Genomic DNA, 21,660 nt, shown 5'->3' on the forward strand with positions numbered 1-21,660 from the left:
TCATTCACGTGGTATCCTGTTTTTTTAGGCCTGTCATGATCGCCCCCGGAGCGCGATTGAATACCGGTCCTACTCCGAGGCCACGTCCCCGTGAAGGCAGTCGACTGTCAGAATCACAGAAGCCAAATGAAAGCGAGTTGAAGAGGAAGCGGCAGTGCGTAAAACAATCAGGCGTTATTAACGGGCTTCTACACGGAATTCCTTCAAAGCAACACGTGATCTGGACGAGTTCAGGCTCAGGAGTGTGAAATCCAGTCCATGTGGACTGTTGGAGGTCTGATGGAGAACGGTACCTTTTGAGATGTTGTGATTTTTGCGGTGAGAACACATGAGAAGCACGATCTGTGTTTGCTTTTCCACAGTCCCACCCCCCCTCCACCAACCCCCTCCTTGTTTTATTGGACAGTGCTGTGTTAAAAAGTTCCGGTTTGCCATGATACCACAATATGCCCCTCTGACTCCAGCACATCTCTAAACTGAACCAGATGCAGCCTTTCCATATAAAACTTTCACTGCCTTTTATGTCTTACGCAGCGGTGAGATCCCGTGGAAAGAAAAGAGGTGGGGGGGAAAAAAAGAGAAAAGAAAGCACGATGGGGGTGGTGTTACTCCACTTGTCATGTTGTGTCTGTTTAATGCTGTCCAAATGCGCTGCGGCTAATCTGTCTCCCGCCGATCAACGGCACCGTTGATAGAACGCACTCGGCCGCGGTTCTGCACGCAGCCTTTGAAGGAATCCCCTCGCGCAGATTTCACTCCGTCCGGCTTTAATCCGGCCGGCAGGCCTCACTGTTACAGTACAAACAGCAGCCAGTTAGCAGGCTGTAAAGCCATCTGCCTGGACAACGGCGCTGCAGGAAAACACTCGAAAACTTCAGGGGTGCTTGGAGCAACTTTCTTGAAAATGCAGCTTTTCTGAAACTGCAGACGGGTAAATAGATTTTTTTTCCTGCACATGCATCTCAGTCCATATTCTCCAGAGTAGAAGAATATTTAATGGATATCTCTGTTAGTTGAGTTCCATGTTCCATATATATGAATTTGTCTTTGACCACAGTGGATTTCTGCTTCGTCACCCTTCAGACTTGATTCAGGATTCACTGAACACCTGGATTCTTGTTTTTCGCATTAAAAGTGAACCGATGGCATTGAAAGTGCTTTGAGCTTTCAGCATCTCCGCAGCCTTCTACAGTTTATGATGTGTAGTAGAACGCTGATGCCAAAGTCTGAGTCTGCATTTACTGTGCCCTGAGCTCTGCAGACCGAGTCTGGGACTCAGATTTCAAAAGACTGTGTGCAGGTACATTTATGATTATGTATCACAGAATCATGGGGAAAAAAAAGATTCTGTTTTTGCAGTCAAATGTTTTTGGTTTTTTTTTTGGAAGAGACAGTTTAACTCCAGCTGAGTGACACATTCAGACTCCTCCTCCTCTCTCTTTCTTATTTCAACCGTTCAAGCTTCCTCCTGTTGAACAGAACTCCAGAGGTTTCCCCTCCTCTCATTTTTTTTTAAACTTCTCTCTACATCAAAAGAAGGGGCAGCCCTGCATGTAGACAGACAGGACGTCTACTTCTAGTATTCACACACACACACACACACACACACACACACACACACACACACACACACACACACATACACATACTCTCTCTCTCTCTCTCTGTAATCACAGTTTTGCCGGCTCTACCTTGCAGAGGAGTTCACACCCCCGTGAAGTGTTTTGGCTGACTGTGAGGTTCGCGGAGAGCGAGCGGAGGGGAGGGAGCAGGGCTGCTTGTGGGAGGAGAAGGAGGAGGGAGTGAACTGGAGGAAGGAGAAGGCTTCTCAGTTTCTGAGAGTCCGGCGCGCTGTAGGCTACAGAATGACTGCAGCTGTTTTCCTCTCGGTCTGAGAGGCAGCTGCTCTTTCTCTTTTTTATTTTTTATTTTTTATTTTTCCCCAGTCATCAGTAGGAGTGACTGCAGGTTTTCTTTCCGCTCTTCACGGCTCCTCCTGGACTCCTGTGTTGATATTATTTTGGCAGCATGCCGGTGGTTGGCGTAGCCTCCAAGCTGAGGCAGCCCTCGGCGGTGGGCACCAAGCCGGTGCACACGGCGCTCCCCATCCCCAGCGCGGTGCGGGCCGCCGCCGCCGCCGCCCGGCAGCAGGAGCTCCGGGCCGGCGAGGGCCCCCCGGGGCTCTCCTGTCAGCTGTCCATCAAGTCCGAGTACCAGCAGGAGAGGACGGCCGAGGGCAAGTCCCGGGCCGGGACGGAGGAGAGCAAGATCTGCAAGGTCAGTGGGAGGGTCTTCAGTGTGTGTGTGCGTGCGTGCGTGCACGTGGGGGCACTCCACAGGTGTCAGGGTCGACCGCTCCACGTCTCCCCGCTCCGTCCGAGCAGGTGTGTGAAGCGGAGCGGCGGTGAGTCATGTGCTGGATGTGGCTGGCTTTTCCTCCTCAGATGAGTAATGCTTCACCGGCAGCGTCTTACCTCATCTCTCCGCACATTTACGCTCCGCATGCCTCCCTAATCCGGCCGTGTGTGTGCTTAAGTGGAAAACACAGGGGAGTCACTTGTGCGCATTAATAAGACTGCTTCAGTTTCGACACAGAAATTGAACTGTCTCCTCCGCCGCTGGGAGAGAAAATCTTTCTCAGATGCGGCGAAACGTTTCATATCTTTAACCCTTGCAGCTCTGTTAAGTGGTTAGCAGGTGCCAGATTCCTTCCTCTGTGTGAAAATGTTTGGGTGAAGCCGCTTTCAAAACTCCCCGCCAAAGCTTCCCTGCTCAGCTGTCAGAGCACAAACCGAAACTTTCCTGTCAGGCCAGTCCAACTCCCTCCTCCCCCTCCTCTCCCTTCTCTCCCCCACTTCGTTCACATTCAAACCAACCGTCGCTTCTTTCCACTGTCATGAGACTCGCCAGCCTCTGATAGCGAACAAAGCTGCTGATTTTCCTGAACGCTGGCCGGAGACATCAAAGCCCGGGTCAGCGCTCCCCCGCCTTTCAATCCTCCCGCCGTGTCTGTGACCGAGTCTCGAATCAGCGGCGGCGGCGGGAAGCGAGTGTCATCATTAACCTGCTGCTGAACCGCCGGCTTCGGCTCCACAGCCCCCCCTCCTCCTCCGCACGTCGGCACCGCTGGATCGCCGGGAGCTTCTTCTGATTTGTGCCGGGATCCATTTCCACTCGCTCGTCCTCCCAACTCAGCTGCTGCTTCTTCTCTGACTTTCAGGATCTGATAGCGCTCCCTCTGTTCAAGCAAACATGAAAACTGCATGAAACTTTGAAACATCGTGTAAACAGGACCTAACTGTGGCTTTCTGGACTCTGAATGTGCAGTCAGTGCGCCGCGCTAAGCCCTCCTGCCTGCCCCGGCCTGTCAGTCTGGGTAAGGAATGGGTGGTATGGAAGGGGTAATTAGTCCGTCTAATTGTGCTTTGTTGTCCCTTAAAAGCTTTTCTCCCGGGGCTTTCAGACGGAGAGCAGGTTGAGTAAACTGTGCCTGAACTCTCGCGCAGTCCTTGTTTAGTTTGGAGTCGTATTATCAACAGGATCAAGTGCAGGACTGCGTCTTTAACGCATGCCTGCACGCCTGTTTGTGCACCTTCAAGCAGCAGAAGCATGTTTCAGATTCACTCAGTATAGAGATTATTCAAAAAAAAAAAAAGCATCTGAGTCAGCATAACAGCTCAGCAAGGCGTACGTTCCTTGATCGCTTGCAAACTGAAAAAAAAACAAAAAACAGAGGAAAATGTCGATTTGTTTCTTTTCGGTGGTGTTTGCAGAGGGCAGCAGAATTGATCGGTGTGTCCACACGGATCTGAACGGACGAGAGCTCCTCAAACAGGCTCAGTCTGCAGCCCTGCCGGCGACAGAAGGCCCTCCGCCATCTCCCAGTTTAAAGGCTCCCGTCTGACATGTGTGGAGAAGAGCGTCACTCCTCTCTGGATGGCTGCTGCTCTCTGCCTCCATCTGCCACAGGAGCTGCTGCTGGCTGTCTAATGGTGTATAAAGGGCGCAATTTAGCTTCCCAGGCAAGGTTAATTTTGGGGAGCGTGCAGGGCTAATCTCAGCTGTACTAATCCACTCTTCATCTATTGTGCGAGGCCCAATCCACGGCGGATGCACTGTACAGTAGACCGCACCTATTTCAGAGGAGTGTCCTCCGGCTGTGTCTGCAAGTCTGCGCATAGGAGTTTGGTGTATGGAGCGAATGCACTGACAGGTTGTGGGATTTCCGATACTGAAATGATGTAATTAACATGATCCCATCCATCATCTCTGTACAGCCTGAAGGAAGCAGATGCAAGGAGCAAATAGAAAATCGAGCCGTTGTCCTTCTGACATTCGGCTCTCGGTTCTCTGACAGTGTTGCCGAGCTTCCCCAAACGTTGTGCATCCTCGCACGTTCTGAATCTCGAGAAGAGACGCCTGCTCTTCCTGCCCTCGCTCCGCTGACGGCTCTCGTCAGTCACTGCCTCCGGCACAGCGGAGTGACGGCCCGGAATGAAGAGCTCATGCCAGCCGGCCGGCCTTTAATGAAGTGGCGGCGTCTTTACCGCTGATAGGGAATTATCTTGTACATCGGGAGTTTTGGCGGCTGCCCAAACCACACAGCCCAGGGACTTGTTTCCATGAAGGTAAACTTGAAGATTACATCATCCTCTTTCATGGGATACCTCAATAATGTAGATGAGATGATTCTTTATTGATCCTTTGCAGAATAGCGTGGGGCATTGTGAGATCTGCCGACAGCTGTAAGTGTTTGACGTTTGCCATCATTGTCATGGCTCTCAGTCCATCTTCAGTGTTACTGCTGTTTCCATGTGAACACACATCATTTTCCAAACATCGCCGTGTAAATAAAGAGAGATCAGTAACAGAAGACTGAAGAAAACACTCAATATTGATAATAATATCCACAATAAATAGCACAACTAGCAGTTCTCTACTGTAACTCTGCCGTTGGTCCAACGTCTCGCGCCCTGCTCGAGAGTATCAGCCGACACCGAATACAACAAGAGCGTCTTTATCTGAGCAATGCAGGCTAAGTTTGTACACACGCCGTGGTCGGTTGCTATTTTCTGCGGCCCTGTGTTGCTAGCGAGACGCTAACCTGGAAGATACCCAAGTGTTCGCCGGACGTGCGGACGAATGCCAGGCACACTCGCACACTTAAAGAACAAACAACATCCTGCTGAACCTCTGGGTGCCAGAGCATGTGTGTGTGTGTGTGTATGTGTGTGTGTGTGTGTGTACTGAGGACTGAGGAGAATAATCACAGCATGCTGTTGTGTATTTTCCTGGTGCATCTCCAGCGCGGCTGGGTTGAAAGTCAGGAAAGCGAGGCGGAGTGCTTCAGGGAATCCTGCCGGGGTCCGGCGGGTTTGAGTGAGCGAGCAGAATGTAAACAAGCCTCCCTCCGTCTCTGGGTGGCCCGGATGATCTCGGTTCCTCCTGTCCTCTCCGCCTCTCGGTTTCGTGCCACTGTCTCTGTTGTGTATACATCAGTGTGTAATAGTTTCTCTCTGTCCCGGCTGCTTCGGATTGACTGAAAAAGGAAATGGTGACCCCGATGTGGCTTTTCTTGTGAAATCGACATTCGACCGAAGTGTGTTTGGGGCAGCGGTGGACGGAGGGAGCTCTCCGTGAGCGTTCAGACGCCGCCGCCTCTCGCTCTTCTCCCTCAAGTGTTTCTGACACCGCCGAAACAACAGCGGGGATGGAGGGAGACAGCGTGGGCCGACGTGTTCCAACAAAGGGAGGGAGGCCGGCGGGACGGGGCGTCCAAACGCGTCCGCAGTCATGGGTGGTCCGACTCGCCGCGCGCTGAACTCCATATCTGGAAGACGAGCGGCGGCGGCGATGGAGGGAGGTGTGAATAGTAACAAGCGGGACGAGCTATATTTGCACTTCTGCAAGCGATTTCTCTCTCTCTCTCTCTCTCTCTCTCTCTCTCTCTCTCTCTCTCTCTCTCTCTCTCTCATTCATTCTGCACTGCAGCAGAAAGTCTCGCTGCAGATTTACGGCCGCTGTGCCGCCCCGGCCGGAGCGGCGGTGCAGCTGAAGGTCAACCAGCCTGACGTCTGCTCGGCCAATCAGAAATAACGCGTTAACAGGGGAGCGCGGCCCGCGGAAACATGGCAGCGACTCCCGCTCTCACACACGACTCGGAACCAGCAGATTATCAAATTAAGCCTGGAAATGTCAGAAATGTCAGACTCTCCTAACACATGCTGCAGCTGTGTGACCTCACATTTTTGTGCAGCCGTTTCCGAATGACCCCTTTGTTGAAACTGGGGAAAAAAGATTTGAGACAATATTTTGCTTTCCAGCGCTCCGCTCCTCCTCCTTTTTGCTTTTCGTCCTCCGCGCGGTATTTCTCTGCCTTTCCGTGCCGCCGGGAGTCTGCTGTCGGCCGCGCTGTTTAAATCTTGGAGTGGGAACACACAGAGCGGCGGGTGTTTACAGTACAGCCACACCGGTTAAAAATACCCTCCTCTGGAAGCACGGCCGCGGCGCTCGCTCGAAAACAGCAAGAAAGCGAGTCAAAGTACAATACTGCTGCAGCGAGGAGCGTCTTCCAGAGGAAATCACACTGCTTTTGTCACTTCAGCGAGAGATAATCAAAAACCGGAGACTTCCCTGACCTCACATTTCACAAATATGAGATATTGGGCCACAAATCCAGATCTGTGAGGAATTCAAGGACTCTTAACAGGCTTGATGTTGAACGTGAAACCTCCCCGAGGCGCCGCAGTAATGTCCCCCGCTTTAATCTCCACACTTTAATACATAACGGCGCAATTACAGCTTCCTCTCGTGTCTTCTGTGATCGTATGTATGAAGAAGCGTAACCACATCTGTGTGTCGCAAAAAGAGTTCCCATGCAGACACACACACACACACACACACACACACTCACACACTGGCTCCAGGCCTTATAGTTCAAAGGTAGTCCTGCTAAATGATCCAAGAGACGGACGCTTTACTTGTTTGTTGTTTAACGCAATAAAAGAAGAAACGCCAAGCATGTGTTTGACACCCCCCAACACACACACACACACACACACACACACACACACACACACACACACAGAGCATGTTCTGTGTTATGTTCAGCACACACGTCTGATGCTGTTAGTCTTTTTCTGAGAGATTTTGAACTCTTCATGTGTCTGAGAGCAGCTGCTGCAGCTAAAAAGTCACTGCAGATAATTAATGCGTTTTCACTGACTTTGTGTTGTTAGACATGACAGGAAATAATAAAACAACATGTTTTCTGCCACCTGGCTGCTCGTCTGGTCCTCTAAATGCAGGGTGGCAGCGTCTTATTGTTGAAACGTTGCCGTGGAAACGGAGTCTCCTCTGCGGTCCGGTTGTGAGAAACGAAGATTCCAAATTTGCTTTCTGGAGCGAAGTACAAAACGTGTTTCAGACGGTAACTGTTGGCAAGAGTCACTTGGTCTGCAGAGCTGTGCTGAAAGGAGTCTTGATGGGGCGATATTGAGATTTCATGTCACGGTTGTGATTAGCGATATTATCATGATAATCATCGACATATGTTCACAGCGTTTAAACTGTTGCCAAGACATACTGGAATCACTTTACGCAACATTTTGTGGGAAAACTGTTATTTTTTTACTGCGATTTTCTTATCAGTGACCATATTTTTTTAAGTTAAGTGACGTGAATTGTTTTAAAGTCGTGAATTCAGTGTGGTGGAGGTGTTAATCCTCTGCTTTAAGGCTGAGTCAGCTTCACCTGACCAGTGTTTGACTCCGGTCGCGTACTGGAAGAGACACACGTGCACCGTGCACGGTGGAGGCGTTTTGTTTCGAGCACAGTCGTCCGCCGTCCTCGTCTGTCTCTCTTCAGCCGTCTGTCAGCAGCCTCTGTTTTCTTCTCCTCCTTTCATCCCCGCTCTTCTGTTTTCCACTCCGTCTCCCGTCACTGTCTCTCCGCTCTCCCCCATTCCCAGAATTCCTCACTCAGACTTTTTTTTTTTTCTTTCCTGACTGGAGCCTTTCTCTAATTCCTCCCCCTCCAGCTCACTTACTGCTATTTTCCTTTGACCTTTAGCCCTCCGTCTCTTTGTCACATCCTCTTTTTTTTCTTCTCCTCATCATCTTTTCCTTCTCTCGCTGTCTCTCAGTTTCTTCCCCTCTGCGATGGCTCTAATGAGGAAAGCAGCAGGAGGGAGTCGGCACACCTGGCCCCGTTCTGTCTCCTCCGCTGTCACAGATAACCTTTTCCCTCCGCTGGACGAATCGGTCACACTGCTTTCCCTTCGAACCATGACTCTGCAAAACCAAACGTCTGCTGGAAAAAAGAAAAAAGAAAAAAGAAAAAGCACAGCGCCTCGTGTCCAAATCGCCCAGCGGAGCGAATATGCTAATGCACACGCCACAGCACGAGAGAGAGTGTGTGTTGTGTGTGCCCGGAGAGTGATTGCCGGCGCTGTGAGTCAGGCGAGGCGGTCTCTGCGGTGTTGACTCACGGCTTACGCAGCAGCGGCCGTAGATCAGCGCCTATCAACACAATTACAGGGATTCCTGGCGCTTGGTTGAAGGTGCAAGAGAGAGCAGCTGAGAGCAGAGATGTGTGTGTGTGTGTGTGTGTGTGTGTGTGTGTGTGTGTGTGTGTGTGTGTGTGTGTGTGTGTGTGTGTGTGTGTGTGTGTGGAAACAACATGTCTGTGGATGAAAGAATCTCATTTAGAGATAAAATTTGATCTTATCTGGCTCCTGAGTCTGACGCGGTCCAGCGGCTCGCCGGCCGTCCGAGGCGCAGTGTGCAGGACTCAGGATCCCCGATTAACAAAAATGTTTTCTTTGTGTGTCATGGAGCTGCAGAACTAAGCCCCAAAATCCCCAAATAGGTTTTGCGTTTTCGGTTTCACTCATCCCGAAGCAAGGTTTGTGTTTAATGCTAGCTTACTCGCTTCTTGAGCGTTTTTTTTTAATTCTGAGACGTACGGTACGTCAGCAGATGCCCGTCGTGTGGTTTTGGAAAGATTTTTACAAGTCTTTAAAGGAGGCGGTTGCCAGAAAGAAGCTAAACGAAAGCACAGAGGGACGATCTGTCATCACGTGCAGACTCGTCCTCCCTCAGCCTCGCTGTTTAAACACCGAGTTTTCATTTCTGATTCCTGATGTGCAAAGATTTATGATCTGTGACTCAAACTCTTCAGAAATCAATGCGTTTTTTTTGCAATTTTCGCAATTTCCTTGCGTGGAATCATGTCAGGACCAGATTAGATCCTAACCCCAGGCCCATTTTGGCCCGCATGCCTTATGTTTGACACCCCTACCTCATAGGATTTTCCACCGTGCAGAGAGCAGGTGAGAGGAGCTGGATGCATTCTGCAGCCTCCCCTCTAGATGCCACTAAATCTTCCCGTCTTTTTCATAATAATCGCCGCCGCCTCTGACGTTTCAGAGAATCTCCTCCAGGAAAACAAAGCGACACTCGCCGGCACGGAGCGCCGAAAAGTGAGAAAGCGCCGCCGCAAAGGGCATCAATCATCCGTCCTCGGGTCGCGTTGGAGGGCGTTTTTGATAAATAAATAGAGAGCGTAAAGCAGCAGCTGTGCTGGGCGGAAAGCTGCGATGCTGGGTGGCGGTTTGCTGCAGTACCCTCCCTTGGCTCGGGCTTTTACAGGGCTCTTAACAGAGCGAGCACACATGTTTTTTTGGAGCGGTTAACCCTCACATTTAGACTCATCATTACCCACAACCAGCATCTATGTTCTCATTATTTTTCCACTTTTTTTCCCCTCCTCCGATCCACCATGTCGGTTTTTCGTATTTTCTGCATTTGTGTCAGTGAGAAAGCCTTGTATAAAAACCAATAAAAGGCCGAATGGAAATCATTACTGTTCCTCATATACATTTACTCCGGGCGGCGAGACCCTGAGCGACGTCTGTCTTGCATTCAGTGCTTGCATGAGATGCACAGGTGGCGTGAGTCGGACGGAACTCCGCTTCCCACATCTGATGATTTCCCTTAAATGTCTGAACGCCGTGAGTCAGATGTTGACGGAGAGATCAAAGTGTTGAAACACTACAAGACAAAACAAGAAGGTAGCACTCATGCACCTGTTTCAAGCTTGTCAGCCAGAACATTAGAACCAGGGATGCACTGAATGATGTGGGAATACGAGGTAAGAGATGCTCAGCCTGTCCCGGCCTTCGCGCACGGCTCGGGGATATTTCAATCTGCAGATAGATAAAGCAGAACGAGGCCGGGCAGGGCATGCTAATGCGGCGGCGGGCAGTCTCGGCGGCGCGTCACCCCTCCGCCCTCTGAGCGGCACCGATGTGCCCGTGGCGTTCTGGTGAGGGGAAATGGAGTGTGAAACTGCGCCCTGCAAAGCCGCTCCTGGAGCCTTGCGGGTAACGTGTCTACGTCTGCGCATCTGTGTCAATAAAAATGAAATGAAATGAGGGTTTTTACAGTGACATAAATTATGAAGTGGAGTTTTTTGGAGAGTGGAAGGTTTAGTGGTTTCAAACGCTGCTGCCTCACAGCGAGAAGCAGTCGCACTTGATCTCTGATCTGGCTCCTCTCTACGTGCCAGTCGAGCGTTAACGTGCTCGTGTGAGTTCAGTCCCACAACTCACAGACGTTTATGTTCAGTTTATGGAAGTTGGACCCAGAAGCAGGATCGTGAGTGTACTTGCAGACAGAAAATTTCCCGAATGCGGCCACAGGTTTCATAGAGATAAACGCCTCCCGCAAGACGACGAAGGATTCTGCTCCTCTTGGAAAAACATGGCATCAGATCATCAGGAAATATGCAGTAAACAGAAAACTCTCCCCAAAAAGACAGATATCATTATTCTTTCTGCAGCTTTCAGTATTTGGTTGACATTTCTACATATGTTTTTATGTGTCTTGAGTATTCAGCCCCCTGCAGGCTGCTGCCCCTCATTGTTCTTTGGTGTTTCTGAGCTACAGGTGGGCTTCTCGTCTTGTCCAAAGCAACTCTCCAGCATAAAAAAACATAGTTTTCCTCTGAGCATTACGGCCTTATTGCCTTTCCCATTCGGTTGTGTTATATTCGCCCATAAAGTGTGTTAACTCAATCATTAGAACTGTTAAACATGAACTACCAGCCCTTGACGGCGTCATGGGAAGTTGATTTCTACCGCCCCCTCTCCTCCACCTTTTCACTCTCTCTCTCTCCCTGTCTCCATCCAGACTCCCCACATGGTCAACAAAGCTCTGCTGTTTGGATCAGAGTGAGCTTTCTCACAGGAGAAGTCTCCCGACACACATTGCAGTTTGGTTTTATTTACTGGCTGCTGTTGTTGGTGCTCCCACGTGAAAGCTCATACTAGCTTTTAACAGCCTTGGCGTTTTTTCTTTTTTCTTTCTTTTATTGATGCATCCTCTGTGGCTTTTTTAGAACCGTGCTCATTTCCTCTCAGCCCCAACGGCCTTGATTGTTGTCACCTAAACAAGCAGTGGGTTTGTTGAGCTTTATGTGCACCGAGGGCGGCGGCATTTCCACAGCTTCGCCCGGCGGGACGCATCTCCATCCCTGAACTTTCGTCCAACTCCCACCGTGCACCTCTTTCAAATTGCTCGTGAATAGCGTTGATTCAGCATTACGTTCACAATGTGCAACAAAAATCCCGCTTTTCAAGTGAAAATGCTTCGTTTTTAGCATTTGGACACAGAGGTTTATATGGACGGAACTTGTGAGTATCTCAGATTTGGATTCCTGGATTCAACACCAAAGAGAGCAGATGATGGTTCTCATCTGAGGTACCCGGGTTCACAGCCTGCTTGTAGTTCATCCACTCTGATAATAAGAACCAGCGGGCTTTCTATTTTTTCCACTGGTTCTTTCAAGTGCATCAGGGACGAGTTGAGTTCAGCCTGAAACCTTAAAACAATGTTTGTTATTAATCTTCACTTTTTTTCAAGGAGCATGTGGCGAGCACTCATCCTCCTCTCACTCTGGAAGCATCTCCGGTTTGATCCTCAGTTTGGGTCACTCTGTTCTCAACCCCGATGGATTAGCTGGTGACTTTGAATTGCTAAGAAGGCTTGATTAGAGCCTCTATTACTGTTTGAAATCAGTTTGCCCTGAGATGGACTGGTAACCCACCAGGATATTTTGAGTTTTTGTGAGTGGACTTCCTGGAAAAGAAATGGTCAGGACGCAGTCGTCAGACAGAAGAGACTGTCTGAGTGTAATTAAAATGAGTGTAGAGGAAGTGATTCATCACGGGAGCATGACTCTGCTGTTCTGACCAGAGAGGGAAAGTCTTCCCATCGCCCAGGAGCTCAGACGCTCGCAGGATGAAGTCCACTCGGTTATGGCGTCTCTGGCTCTTATATAACGCAGCGCACGGCGGAACGCGGAGGTGCAGGAGTTACGGCCGCGGAGCCGTGCGATTGGAAGCAGATGGAAGCACCTCATTCAGGTTTAAAGCCCTAATCCCTCTCTGTGCTCCTGGCTCTCTGCTTCGGCCCGGTGGAGGAACAGCTGAGGGTAGGATACCTCCAGGGTGGGGGGGCGAGGAAGGAAATCAGGAGGGTGGGAAGGAAATGTGTGAGCCGAAGGAGAAGGGAGAATAGTAGTATTGTTGTCAGGGACACTGCCTCGCGGCGTGATTTAAGGGACTAAATATTACCCTGTAGGTTCCAGTTGGCATCGAGTCAAACACAGAAACAGGGTAGGAAGTGGATTGGGGGGGGGCGTTAAAACTATATGCCAGGCAATTCTTCTGAGGTTGGGAGGTGGGCTCTGTGTGTGCCAGGTGCTCCAGGTCAAGGAAACCCCAGAGCCATAAAACCCCAGCAAATTAAAATACTAAATCTCAGATATTGGTGTAGAGGCAGCGTCTCAAACCATTTCTACATTTCCTCAGTTATTTTTTTTTCTGATGGAAAACAAAGGATTTCACAACCTTTGTGGCGGACCGTGTCTGTTCCTAATGAACCCCTTCCTCCGTCCACATGGAGAGAGCCACACAGCAGCCTCCGGATCAGTGTGGAAGACTTTATGGCGTTACGGGGAACATGAAGCGCTGCCCCGTGCTCCCTCGCCCATCACGGTAGGCTGATATTAATTTCCGCGAGTTTGAGAGGAGCCATTAGTCAATGGCGGGCTTGAGTTACAGCGTTTAGCGGGCAGGGATCCTCTGGCGCTGGCCGCACTTACATATACACTGTGTGTTTATACAATAACCCCGACCGCACAGAGGTGGAGACGGAACGAGAAGGGAGAACCGTCGAGTCGTCTTTGTGATGGTTGCACGGCTCTGTCCATGTGTTGAAGGAGCAGGAGAAGCGAGGGCTGCTCTCCAGGGACCTCCTGGCCCCCCACCTGGCCGATCCCTCGCACCGTTTCAGGGGAAGTGAGAGAGGGATCTGGCTTCTCGAGCTGAAAGGTACTGTCGTACCACCGATCGGATGACTGATGCCTCGATCAGCAGTTCGCTTCCTAAACTGAAGGCTGTATAAACTACAGTGGCTCTCCGAAGGCACTGACTCGGTAAACTGTTTATGACGGAGTGTGAAGTCGGCTTGACCCCAGGCTGCGGTCCAACGCAAACCAGACCTGTCTGGGCGGATTGGAATAGGTGAGGCGTGATGTGACTCAAACTGAACCAGTTTTCCCTCCTCGTTGGCCAAAACTGAGGAAAACCACTAGATATGGACAGCTGCTGGCAACACTGTCACAGTGTGACATTTTTCAAGTGAAAAATTCTTTCTTTTCAGTGTTTCTGCCGTTTTTGTGTAAATACACATCTGTTTTTTCGAAAAAGTTTGTCAAACAGAAGTGCAGAAACGATGCGGTGAAGCTGTGACGTTACTCCATTCACTCTTTCAGTGAGGACTCAAACACACTCGAGTGTTTCCACATCGCTCTGTGATCGCTGCAGGTTTTCTCTCCCCGTGTGTCTTTATATACTCTCTGCTACCAATTACAAAGCCTGCGCGTACTGTACATGCCTGCATATGTGTGTGTACGTGTTCCGTGCACTTTTACGTGCACGCACTCTGACCTGATGTGGAGAGCTTGAAAGACGGGAATGTGTGAGTGTGTGAGCCTCATTTTCCCCGGCTCTGGGTTCCCGTGCTGAAAGCCCAGCCTGTAACACTTTAACAGCGCGGCTGTTTACTCTTTACGCCGGCCCACTTCACCCCGTTTTGGGAGGGTTCCTCCGCCGCTGGCGCTGCGGCGTGCAGACGTTTTTACAGCTTACTGTGCTTAACACCATCTTGCTGGAGGCTTTCATGTCCCATCGGTTCGAGTGTGTGTGTGTTTTTGTAATAAATGCAGGTTACGCAATCAAGCTGCTGGAGAAACGTACTTGATTATAGCGTTTATCTTCCTGTGTAAACTCTGCTGCTTTCTGAAAACGTGCATGTGTACCATATAGTGTTGAATATTGGTGGGAACTCAAGATGGTGTCGTCTTTCGAGCATGGTTGTCAAACACACCAGAATTCATAAATGATGAGGAATAAACGTCCGAGCAGAGGCCGCTGCGTCCAGGTGCACCGCCGGGTTCTCAGCAGCTGGCCGATCCCCAGAAAACCCGTCATTACTGCAATATAAGCCCCGACGGAGCGAGCCGGAGCCCCAGTGGTCACGATGTAATGACCGGCTCGCCGTATATTAGCCCACATATGCACTGTAATGTTCGCAAACAACCTCGCAAAGTCTCGGCTGAGACCGCAGCCGGCTCGCATTCCAGGGGATTCGGGTTAGAGCGACTCAACATGTGACATTTCCACAGATGTTGTGAAAATGTCACAGCAGCACCTGGCAGCCCGGTGGGAGCACGCTGTGGCGAGCACGGACGGCGAGGTGGAGACGTTTGGACGTGACTTCGGCTTTAGCTGCTCTGCCTGGAGGAATGTTTGCCTTGGAAGTGGTGGATTGAACACATGTATTGATGCTCTCCGACACGTGGAATTACGCCCGTTCGTCCTGCGTCTCCTTGGACTTATATCTCTCGCGCCAGAGATGCAGAAACACAAGAGTACGCGGTGCTTTTCCGAGAGTCCGGAGCTGCGAGCGCTGGGAGGACTGTAACACGCTCCGAGGTGGTCGCCGCTCCGTGCGCCAACGAGCCGGGGTCAGCCGGCGGGAGATGTTTACGGCGGTCAGCGGCCCGGTGCCTCGCAGCCTTGTAAACACGGCTCTTGTCATCTGGATGTTATCTCTCCTGCGCCGCGCTGGCCGCCTGCTCGCCTCTCTTATTAGCGCAGACTCTGGTTTCTCTCCGTTCTCAGAGCAGAGCTGGGAATTTTCAGCGAGCGCCTGCCGACCGAAGACCTCAGTATCAGGACCTGGTACAGTTTTGGCTTCGTTAAAAGGCAGATCCACGAAGGGTCCTGCGCCAGTCAAGCTCCAAGGCCACATTTACACAGCAACATTTTGGAAATGATGTGATGAAGATGATGAAGTTAACATGCTTTTCTGTTTCTTTTACTGGATTCTTGAGAAAAACGGGTCATCAGGAGAAAAGAATCTGCAAATATTTTGATAAATGGATTACATAGATGTCAATAGAAATATAACACCTGCTCGCTCTGCAGCTAATTTCTAGCAAAAAGTCCAAAATGTTGCAGATGTTGGAAGTGTGTTCATCAACAATGATGCTCAAGTCCTCTCACGTTCCAACAACTATTCCTGTCCCCAGCATTTTATTCAACATATATTCTATACAACTTCAGAAAATGCTCTTCTTAGAAATATTCACTCAACTTTTTGATAATAATACTACTTTTATGTGGGATTTGTTGCGTTCCAGTTGTTTGTCGACACTCTTTCCCTCCCTGTAAGCACTTACTTGAAAATATCTGATCCCTAGAAGAACTTTCCCATCACACTTCACAGAACACTTACTTGATAAGACTTTTCAGATGTCCTCTCGCTTTGCGGAATGAATCAGTGTTGTTGGGTGAGAAGGCAGAGACGGGGCTTTGATTTGTGTGGATTTCATTGGAACATTTGGGGGAAACGTCTCAGCTGTGATGTGGGAGACGCTCGGCGCTGGACGGGCTCTCTCGGACGGCTTCAGGCGTTTCATTCGGCGGCGAGGAGGCGCAGACCGCAGCTCCCCCTCACTCCTCTTGACGGATTGTGTTTTTTTTGGGAGGGCTAATTCAGACGCGGCCGTAATTGTTTCGGCGGTCAGGTTTTATAGTGAGCGGACTGAAGATCGCCAGTTTACTCTGCCAGGATGTGAATCAGAGTTCCAGTTGGCTCTGACAGTTCGTCTTCAGTGAGGAACTTCAGTTTTCAGGTAAAGTTTGATAGAAAACCTTGAGTAGAAACAGACAGTTCATCCCCGCAGCAACCAAACACTCCCTAAAACTGTTCCGTCCTGGAATTAAAATGTATAATTAAGCTCATTTCTCCCCTCTGTCCTCTCAATGCGTCGGCTGTTTGCTGGTTTGATGCCTGCGATGCTCCCGCTCAGCGTTTCATCAGGATAATAGCAGCTTATTGAGTTCTAAGTTACGGCCTGGCTGCTGAGCGCGGCTGTTTAATGTCATGTTGTCCTGCTGATTTTTTTTTTTTTTTCCTGTGAAATTGCACTCTTGTCTCCCTTATCTTCCTCCCTCATCCGCTCCAGTGAGGAAAGTTTTTCTCTCCTTTTTGTTTTTATGACTTTACAGAGCAGTTTTATTCTCTTATGTTTTTATGTGAGAACGGAGGCATCTGGAACTCATCCTGCTGTCCTCTTTCGTTATGCAGCATTTTAAAAAGTGTCTTTCAAGACGGGGGATTAATACATCATTACGATTAATTTGATTTTTGTTTTCAGTGTAATTTAATTTGAACTGCTAAAAATGCTTAATAAACACATTAAATGTATACATTCACTTTTTTCTTCAGTCTTTTTGCTCATGCAAAAGAAAACATGATTAATGTAGATTAATAATAATATTTAATGGTGATTAATCACGATGAATCCAAAGGAATCCTGTGATTAATCTGATTAGAAATTTTAATAGTTTGACAGCACTACTATAAATTACCAAGTCCCGAGAGAATGTGTGCAAGCGCAGCAGCGGAGGAGGATGAGTGTTTTCAGAATGTCTCGTTTTCACACATTTCCATGGAGACGGAGTGTTTTCGAAAAGATCGAGAGTTTTCCAAAGTTGTGTTTTCAGTGAGTCCAAGCGCCGTTGTGTAAACGGACACCTGAAACAAGCGTCTGAACTTTCTACCTGTCAGATTTGTTCCTTCTTGCTTCATTTGCAGCACTGAAACGCAGCCGGTGTTCGACTTCTCCATCAATCCTGTGAAAAGGAGCGTGACTCCTGCTGCCTCCATCTGCTCCCAACACCACTGAACAATGCAGATATGCTGGCAGTGTGTGTGTTTTGTGTGTGTGTGTGTGTGTGTGTGTGTCAGTATCGGCCTGTATCTGGACCTTATCTCGTGTGCGTCTGGAAGCGGCTGCTTTCGTTTCGCCTCGGCGGCTGAAGTTGGCTTTGATGTAGCGAGGTGGAGGCCGGGATCAGCAGGAAGCGACGGGAAGAGCCGGCGAGTCGGACGGAGCTCGTCTGGCCGGCCGGGCTCCGTCTGCGCGCACACACACACACACACACACACACAGTTCACTGATATGGAGATGGAATCAGTTTTATCAGAGACAAATTCATCTTGTTTGGTTGTGGAGTGAGTTTATCTGGAGGAGGGAGAAGTCACGCGGGGCGTCTCTCCTCCTCGGCTTCGGTTTGAACGTTGACAGGAAGTCGTCTGCTTCAGACACGCTGATGCTGCCCGACCGGAAACTCTCAGGAAACAGTTTCTCTGTAGTTATATCTCAAAGACAGCAGCAGCTTCTTCACTTCAACGTGTGGCTGCATGCCTGTAACACCATGGAGTGTGTGTGTGTGTGTAGCTGTGCCCTCCTGCTCAGACTCCAGAGGGGGGTTCCTGCTGCATGTCGTTGCCCTCTCGTTCACCGCAGCAGCTGATGAAACACATGAAACACATGTAACACGGACGACGACGACCGTCGAGCGTTTCTCCGCCTCTTCAGATTTTCCTTCAGAAAGACGCAGAAAGCGGTTGGAGTCCGAGGCCCGACGGCTCCCCTCCAGCAGGAAGCCGCAGATCAGGACCAGCTCCCGAGAGGATGAGATAATACAATAACCATAAAAGCCTCCTTCCAGGTCCCACCGTGCACACACACACACACACACACACACACACACGTGCGTGCTGTCTGCCTGGCCGCCAGCCTCCCGTTGGGACGCCGCTCTGCAGCACCTGTTTGGAAGCGCTCCAGCTCCGCCCGGCTCCCTTTCAGATTCGCCTCCTTGCTGCGGCCGTTTCATGTGTTTTACAGCCTCGTATCGAGTTCGGCGGCGAGCAGCCCGGCCGCGCCGCCGTCCGTTTATCCCCGTCACGGCGGCTCGCTGCACCTGGCGGCCCGACGCGGCGGTGTTTAAAGATGAATCGGTCAGTGCACATAACCGGCATTCAGCTTCCTGGCTTCGCTGGCGTTCTGCAGACTGACCCGTCCTCCTTATCAGCCCCCCATCCCACACACACACACACACACACACACACACACACACACACACACACACATTCCCAGGATGCACTTCCACTTGCAGGCTCTCAAATGAGATCCAGAAGGGATTGCCTCGGCCAGCAGGAGTTCCTGTGTTGCAACCGTCCTATCAACATTCAAACAGCCCATTTCTCACAGAGCAGGGGAGGAAGAGGAGGAGGAGGAGGAGGGGGAGGAAGATGCTCCAGGGAGAGGCAGCGGTTGACACCGCCGGAGTTCATGAGAAAGGAAACGGTCCAAAGAGAAAAGCGGCGTGCAGAATCAAAACTCCTTCGGTAGTGAAAGTGAGAAAACGTGCTTCAGTTACTTCAAATAACGACTCAACCTTTTTCCTGCAGCGTCTCTTCTTTTGTGAAAGTCATTAAATCCTGACGAAAACAGAGAGAAACTTTAGATTTTTGGCAGACCGGATAAAAACCACTGAACCAAACGTCGTTGCTGTGGTCGGTCGAGGCCGCCGTCCCCAGACGCGGCTGCGACTCTCGTCCGGCGAGCGGTCGTGTTGCGTCTCGCCGCAACAGGACCATTTTTCAAGGTCCTGCTCCCAGCGGGCCACAGGACTCCCTGTCGGAGCCGCTTCTCCCCACATTTCAAGGTCTTTGGCGAGCCCGGGCTCCCAGCGAGCCGCCGCCGCCGCGCAGGGCGGATGCTTCGCCTTTCACATCATCCGTTCCAGAACGGCGAGCAAATAAAAAGGGGAAGGAAAACAACACAAACACAAAGGAGAGGCAGTCGAGGCTGGAGGATATGAAAACTCCACAGAGGAGCAGAAACACGGGGATCTTTTTCTAATTAAAAGTTTCTTGTTTTTAATCAGATATACAAGCTGACAATGGATGCAAACCGATCCGCCGTCAGTAAACTGTCCCGCTCTCATTTCCTGCTCGACGCGGAGCGGCCCGCCTCGGGACGACGCCGTTATCGGCCGGATATTGAGCGAGGACGCTCTGCAGAGTCATCTGGAAGAAACAAACCCCAGGAAGCATCTCCGCTCCTCCTCCTCCTCCTCCTGGGTTACCCTGGTGACAGGCCCTACTAATCCACTGACACACTTACTAGATCGCTATCCAGCTCTGGATTCAATTAGCCGGTATAGTTAGGAAGTGATAAAGGGCCTCTGCTCAGACTTTGATATCCTAATGAGGGGGGATCGGAGGCACATGTTTGATTCTGCTTGCGAGTGGAGATAAGAGATCGAGGGAGCTTATCAGTGACATTGGAGTAAAGTAGATTAGTCTCAGAGCATTAGTGTCAATGGAACATGATACAGCGGGTTAATGACGCGGAACAAACATGCTTACCGCTGTCCCCGCTTTGTTCCGTACGCAAAGGAAGGGAAATGGGAACGGCTGTTATTAAAGCATAATTTGTTCGACAGAAAAAAAAACAACTGTTCCCCAGCATGTTTGGAGAACATAATTCCTTTTGACAATCACACAGAAGAGCCATTCATCTTTTATGGCGAGCTAATTGTCTTCACCGGCGGTCTCCGGGGGGGCCTGCTTGTTGACGCTCGTCTCGGCTCCTCCCGCCGCTGCCGGTCGCGTCCCGAAAGTCAGAACTTACTTTGTGACTTTCAGTCACAATGAGAAATTTGCAGTTTTGATGCGCCTCTGTCTTGGACTTTAAATCATTTGGTCAATAGTATTGATCAGTTTTCGTGTTGTGTTGTTATGAAGTAAATCACCTTCAAGTGCAGGTCGAATGAAAACGAAGGCATCAGTCTCTTTTGGGTCTCTTGCTCCTGATGTTCGCGCCCTGACCTCTCCTCGCCGCTGTCTTCTGGGCTTTCCAGCAGTAATGGACCGTATCAGTGTTTGATGTGTTGCACAACTTCCCAGCAGGGTGAGGCGAGGCACCTTTCCCGACCGCCGCTTTGTTTGACAAATGGCGGGGCGAGGCCGGAGGTCGACCCCCGAGGGCCACACACCGGCAGGTCTCAGGCCGGCGCTCAGACGTGGCTTCAGACTGACGGCTTGACAGACGGGGAGCCGGAGTCTGACGGCCGAGCTCCTCCTGGGGCCGCAGCAGTGATTCAGCTCAACTCAGGAAAGGTTTTAACACAGCTCATGGATTGTAGAAATTATTTAATAATGACCGAATCCTCAAATGTAAGTATTTGCTTTAAAAGTTACCAGTCTATCGTCTAAATCAAAATGTGTTGAATGAATTCTGAATATCATTCGTTTCTACCAGCCGTCACAGACCGATACTGGATCCTTGATAAAGCTTTTTAATCTCATGCATGGTCCTTCAAACTGCATGGTCCTTCAAACTCTACAAAGACGACCAACTTTAAAGCCTGAGCGGACAATTAGCTTTTCCCAAAGGCTGCCAAATGAAACATTAGGATTATTGAGCCAAGCGGAGCCATGCGTTCGATTCAATTCAGTATAATGTACGTAAGATAAATTTTTATTGTCATGCTTTGGACGACCGAGCTGCTGTACTGTTTGATCCAAACCAATTTTTGCAATGCATACTGAAAGAATATAATTATTTACATTAAAATGGACGAAGTTAGCAGAACACATGGCTATGGTCGGAATAAAGTATCACAGTATGGAGGATATGTTTGCAGGTTTTAAATGGTAAAAAGGCATCTCGCCCCGCTTCACGCTGCAGTTTCTGGTTTTACTGGACTGAAAGAGAAGAGGTTGTTTCCTACCAGGCGGAGTTCTGTAAGGTGGATCCCGACAAGCCCTCAGCCAACAAACCAACATCCTGTGTTTACCGAGGGCCGCTCAGTGTTTACCTGGCCGGTCTGAGGTCGCCCCGGCTGTGGGAACCACCTCAACCACCGGTTCGGCATCGCAGGAACCGGCGGCGAGACGCATTCCTGCAGCGTCTGCGCCCGAGGCATGCTGGGATATGTGGCGCGGAGCGAGCAGACATGCCCACCGTCATTTTGGGGTGGAAATAGTGTGCTGACATGCACTTAAGCATTTTACCACTCGGGCGTGACATACCTCGCGCTGACGTTGACACACGTGTTATCTGGCGCTGGCTGCTCCCGGTCGCTGAACGATTTGCTGAAACGCTGCAGCGAAGCGCGTGACGTGCGCGCTGACTCGGCTGCCTGTAAATGACAGGGTCCTGCTGGGC

The 21,660-nt window shown here is 50.2% G+C and overlaps 1 protein-coding gene across 5 annotated transcripts in view; it reads left to right on the forward strand.

Moving 5' to 3' along the window:
• Positions 1-1,944: 1,944 nt before the first annotated feature.
• nav3 (neuron navigator 3) overlaps positions 1,945-21,660 on the forward strand; it is a 128,539-nt gene continuing 108,823 nt past the window's right edge. For 2 of the 5 annotated variants that reach the window (XM_030113052.1, XM_030113053.1), the window contains exon 1: positions 1,945-2,277. In XM_030113052.1, coding sequence (XP_029968912.1) covers positions 2,029-2,277 — 249 coding nt within the window. In that variant the 5' untranslated portion in view covers positions 1,945-2,028. The remainder of the gene's footprint in view (positions 2,278-21,660) is intronic. The other 3 variants (XM_030113056.1, XM_030113055.1, XM_030113054.1) reach the window with 2 other exon arrangements.

The sequence above is a fragment of the Salarias fasciatus genome, chromosome 17, assembly GCF_902148845.1.
Source record: "Salarias fasciatus chromosome 17, fSalaFa1.1, whole genome shotgun sequence".
Taxonomy (NCBI): domain Eukaryota; kingdom Metazoa; phylum Chordata; class Actinopteri; order Blenniiformes; family Blenniidae; genus Salarias; species Salarias fasciatus.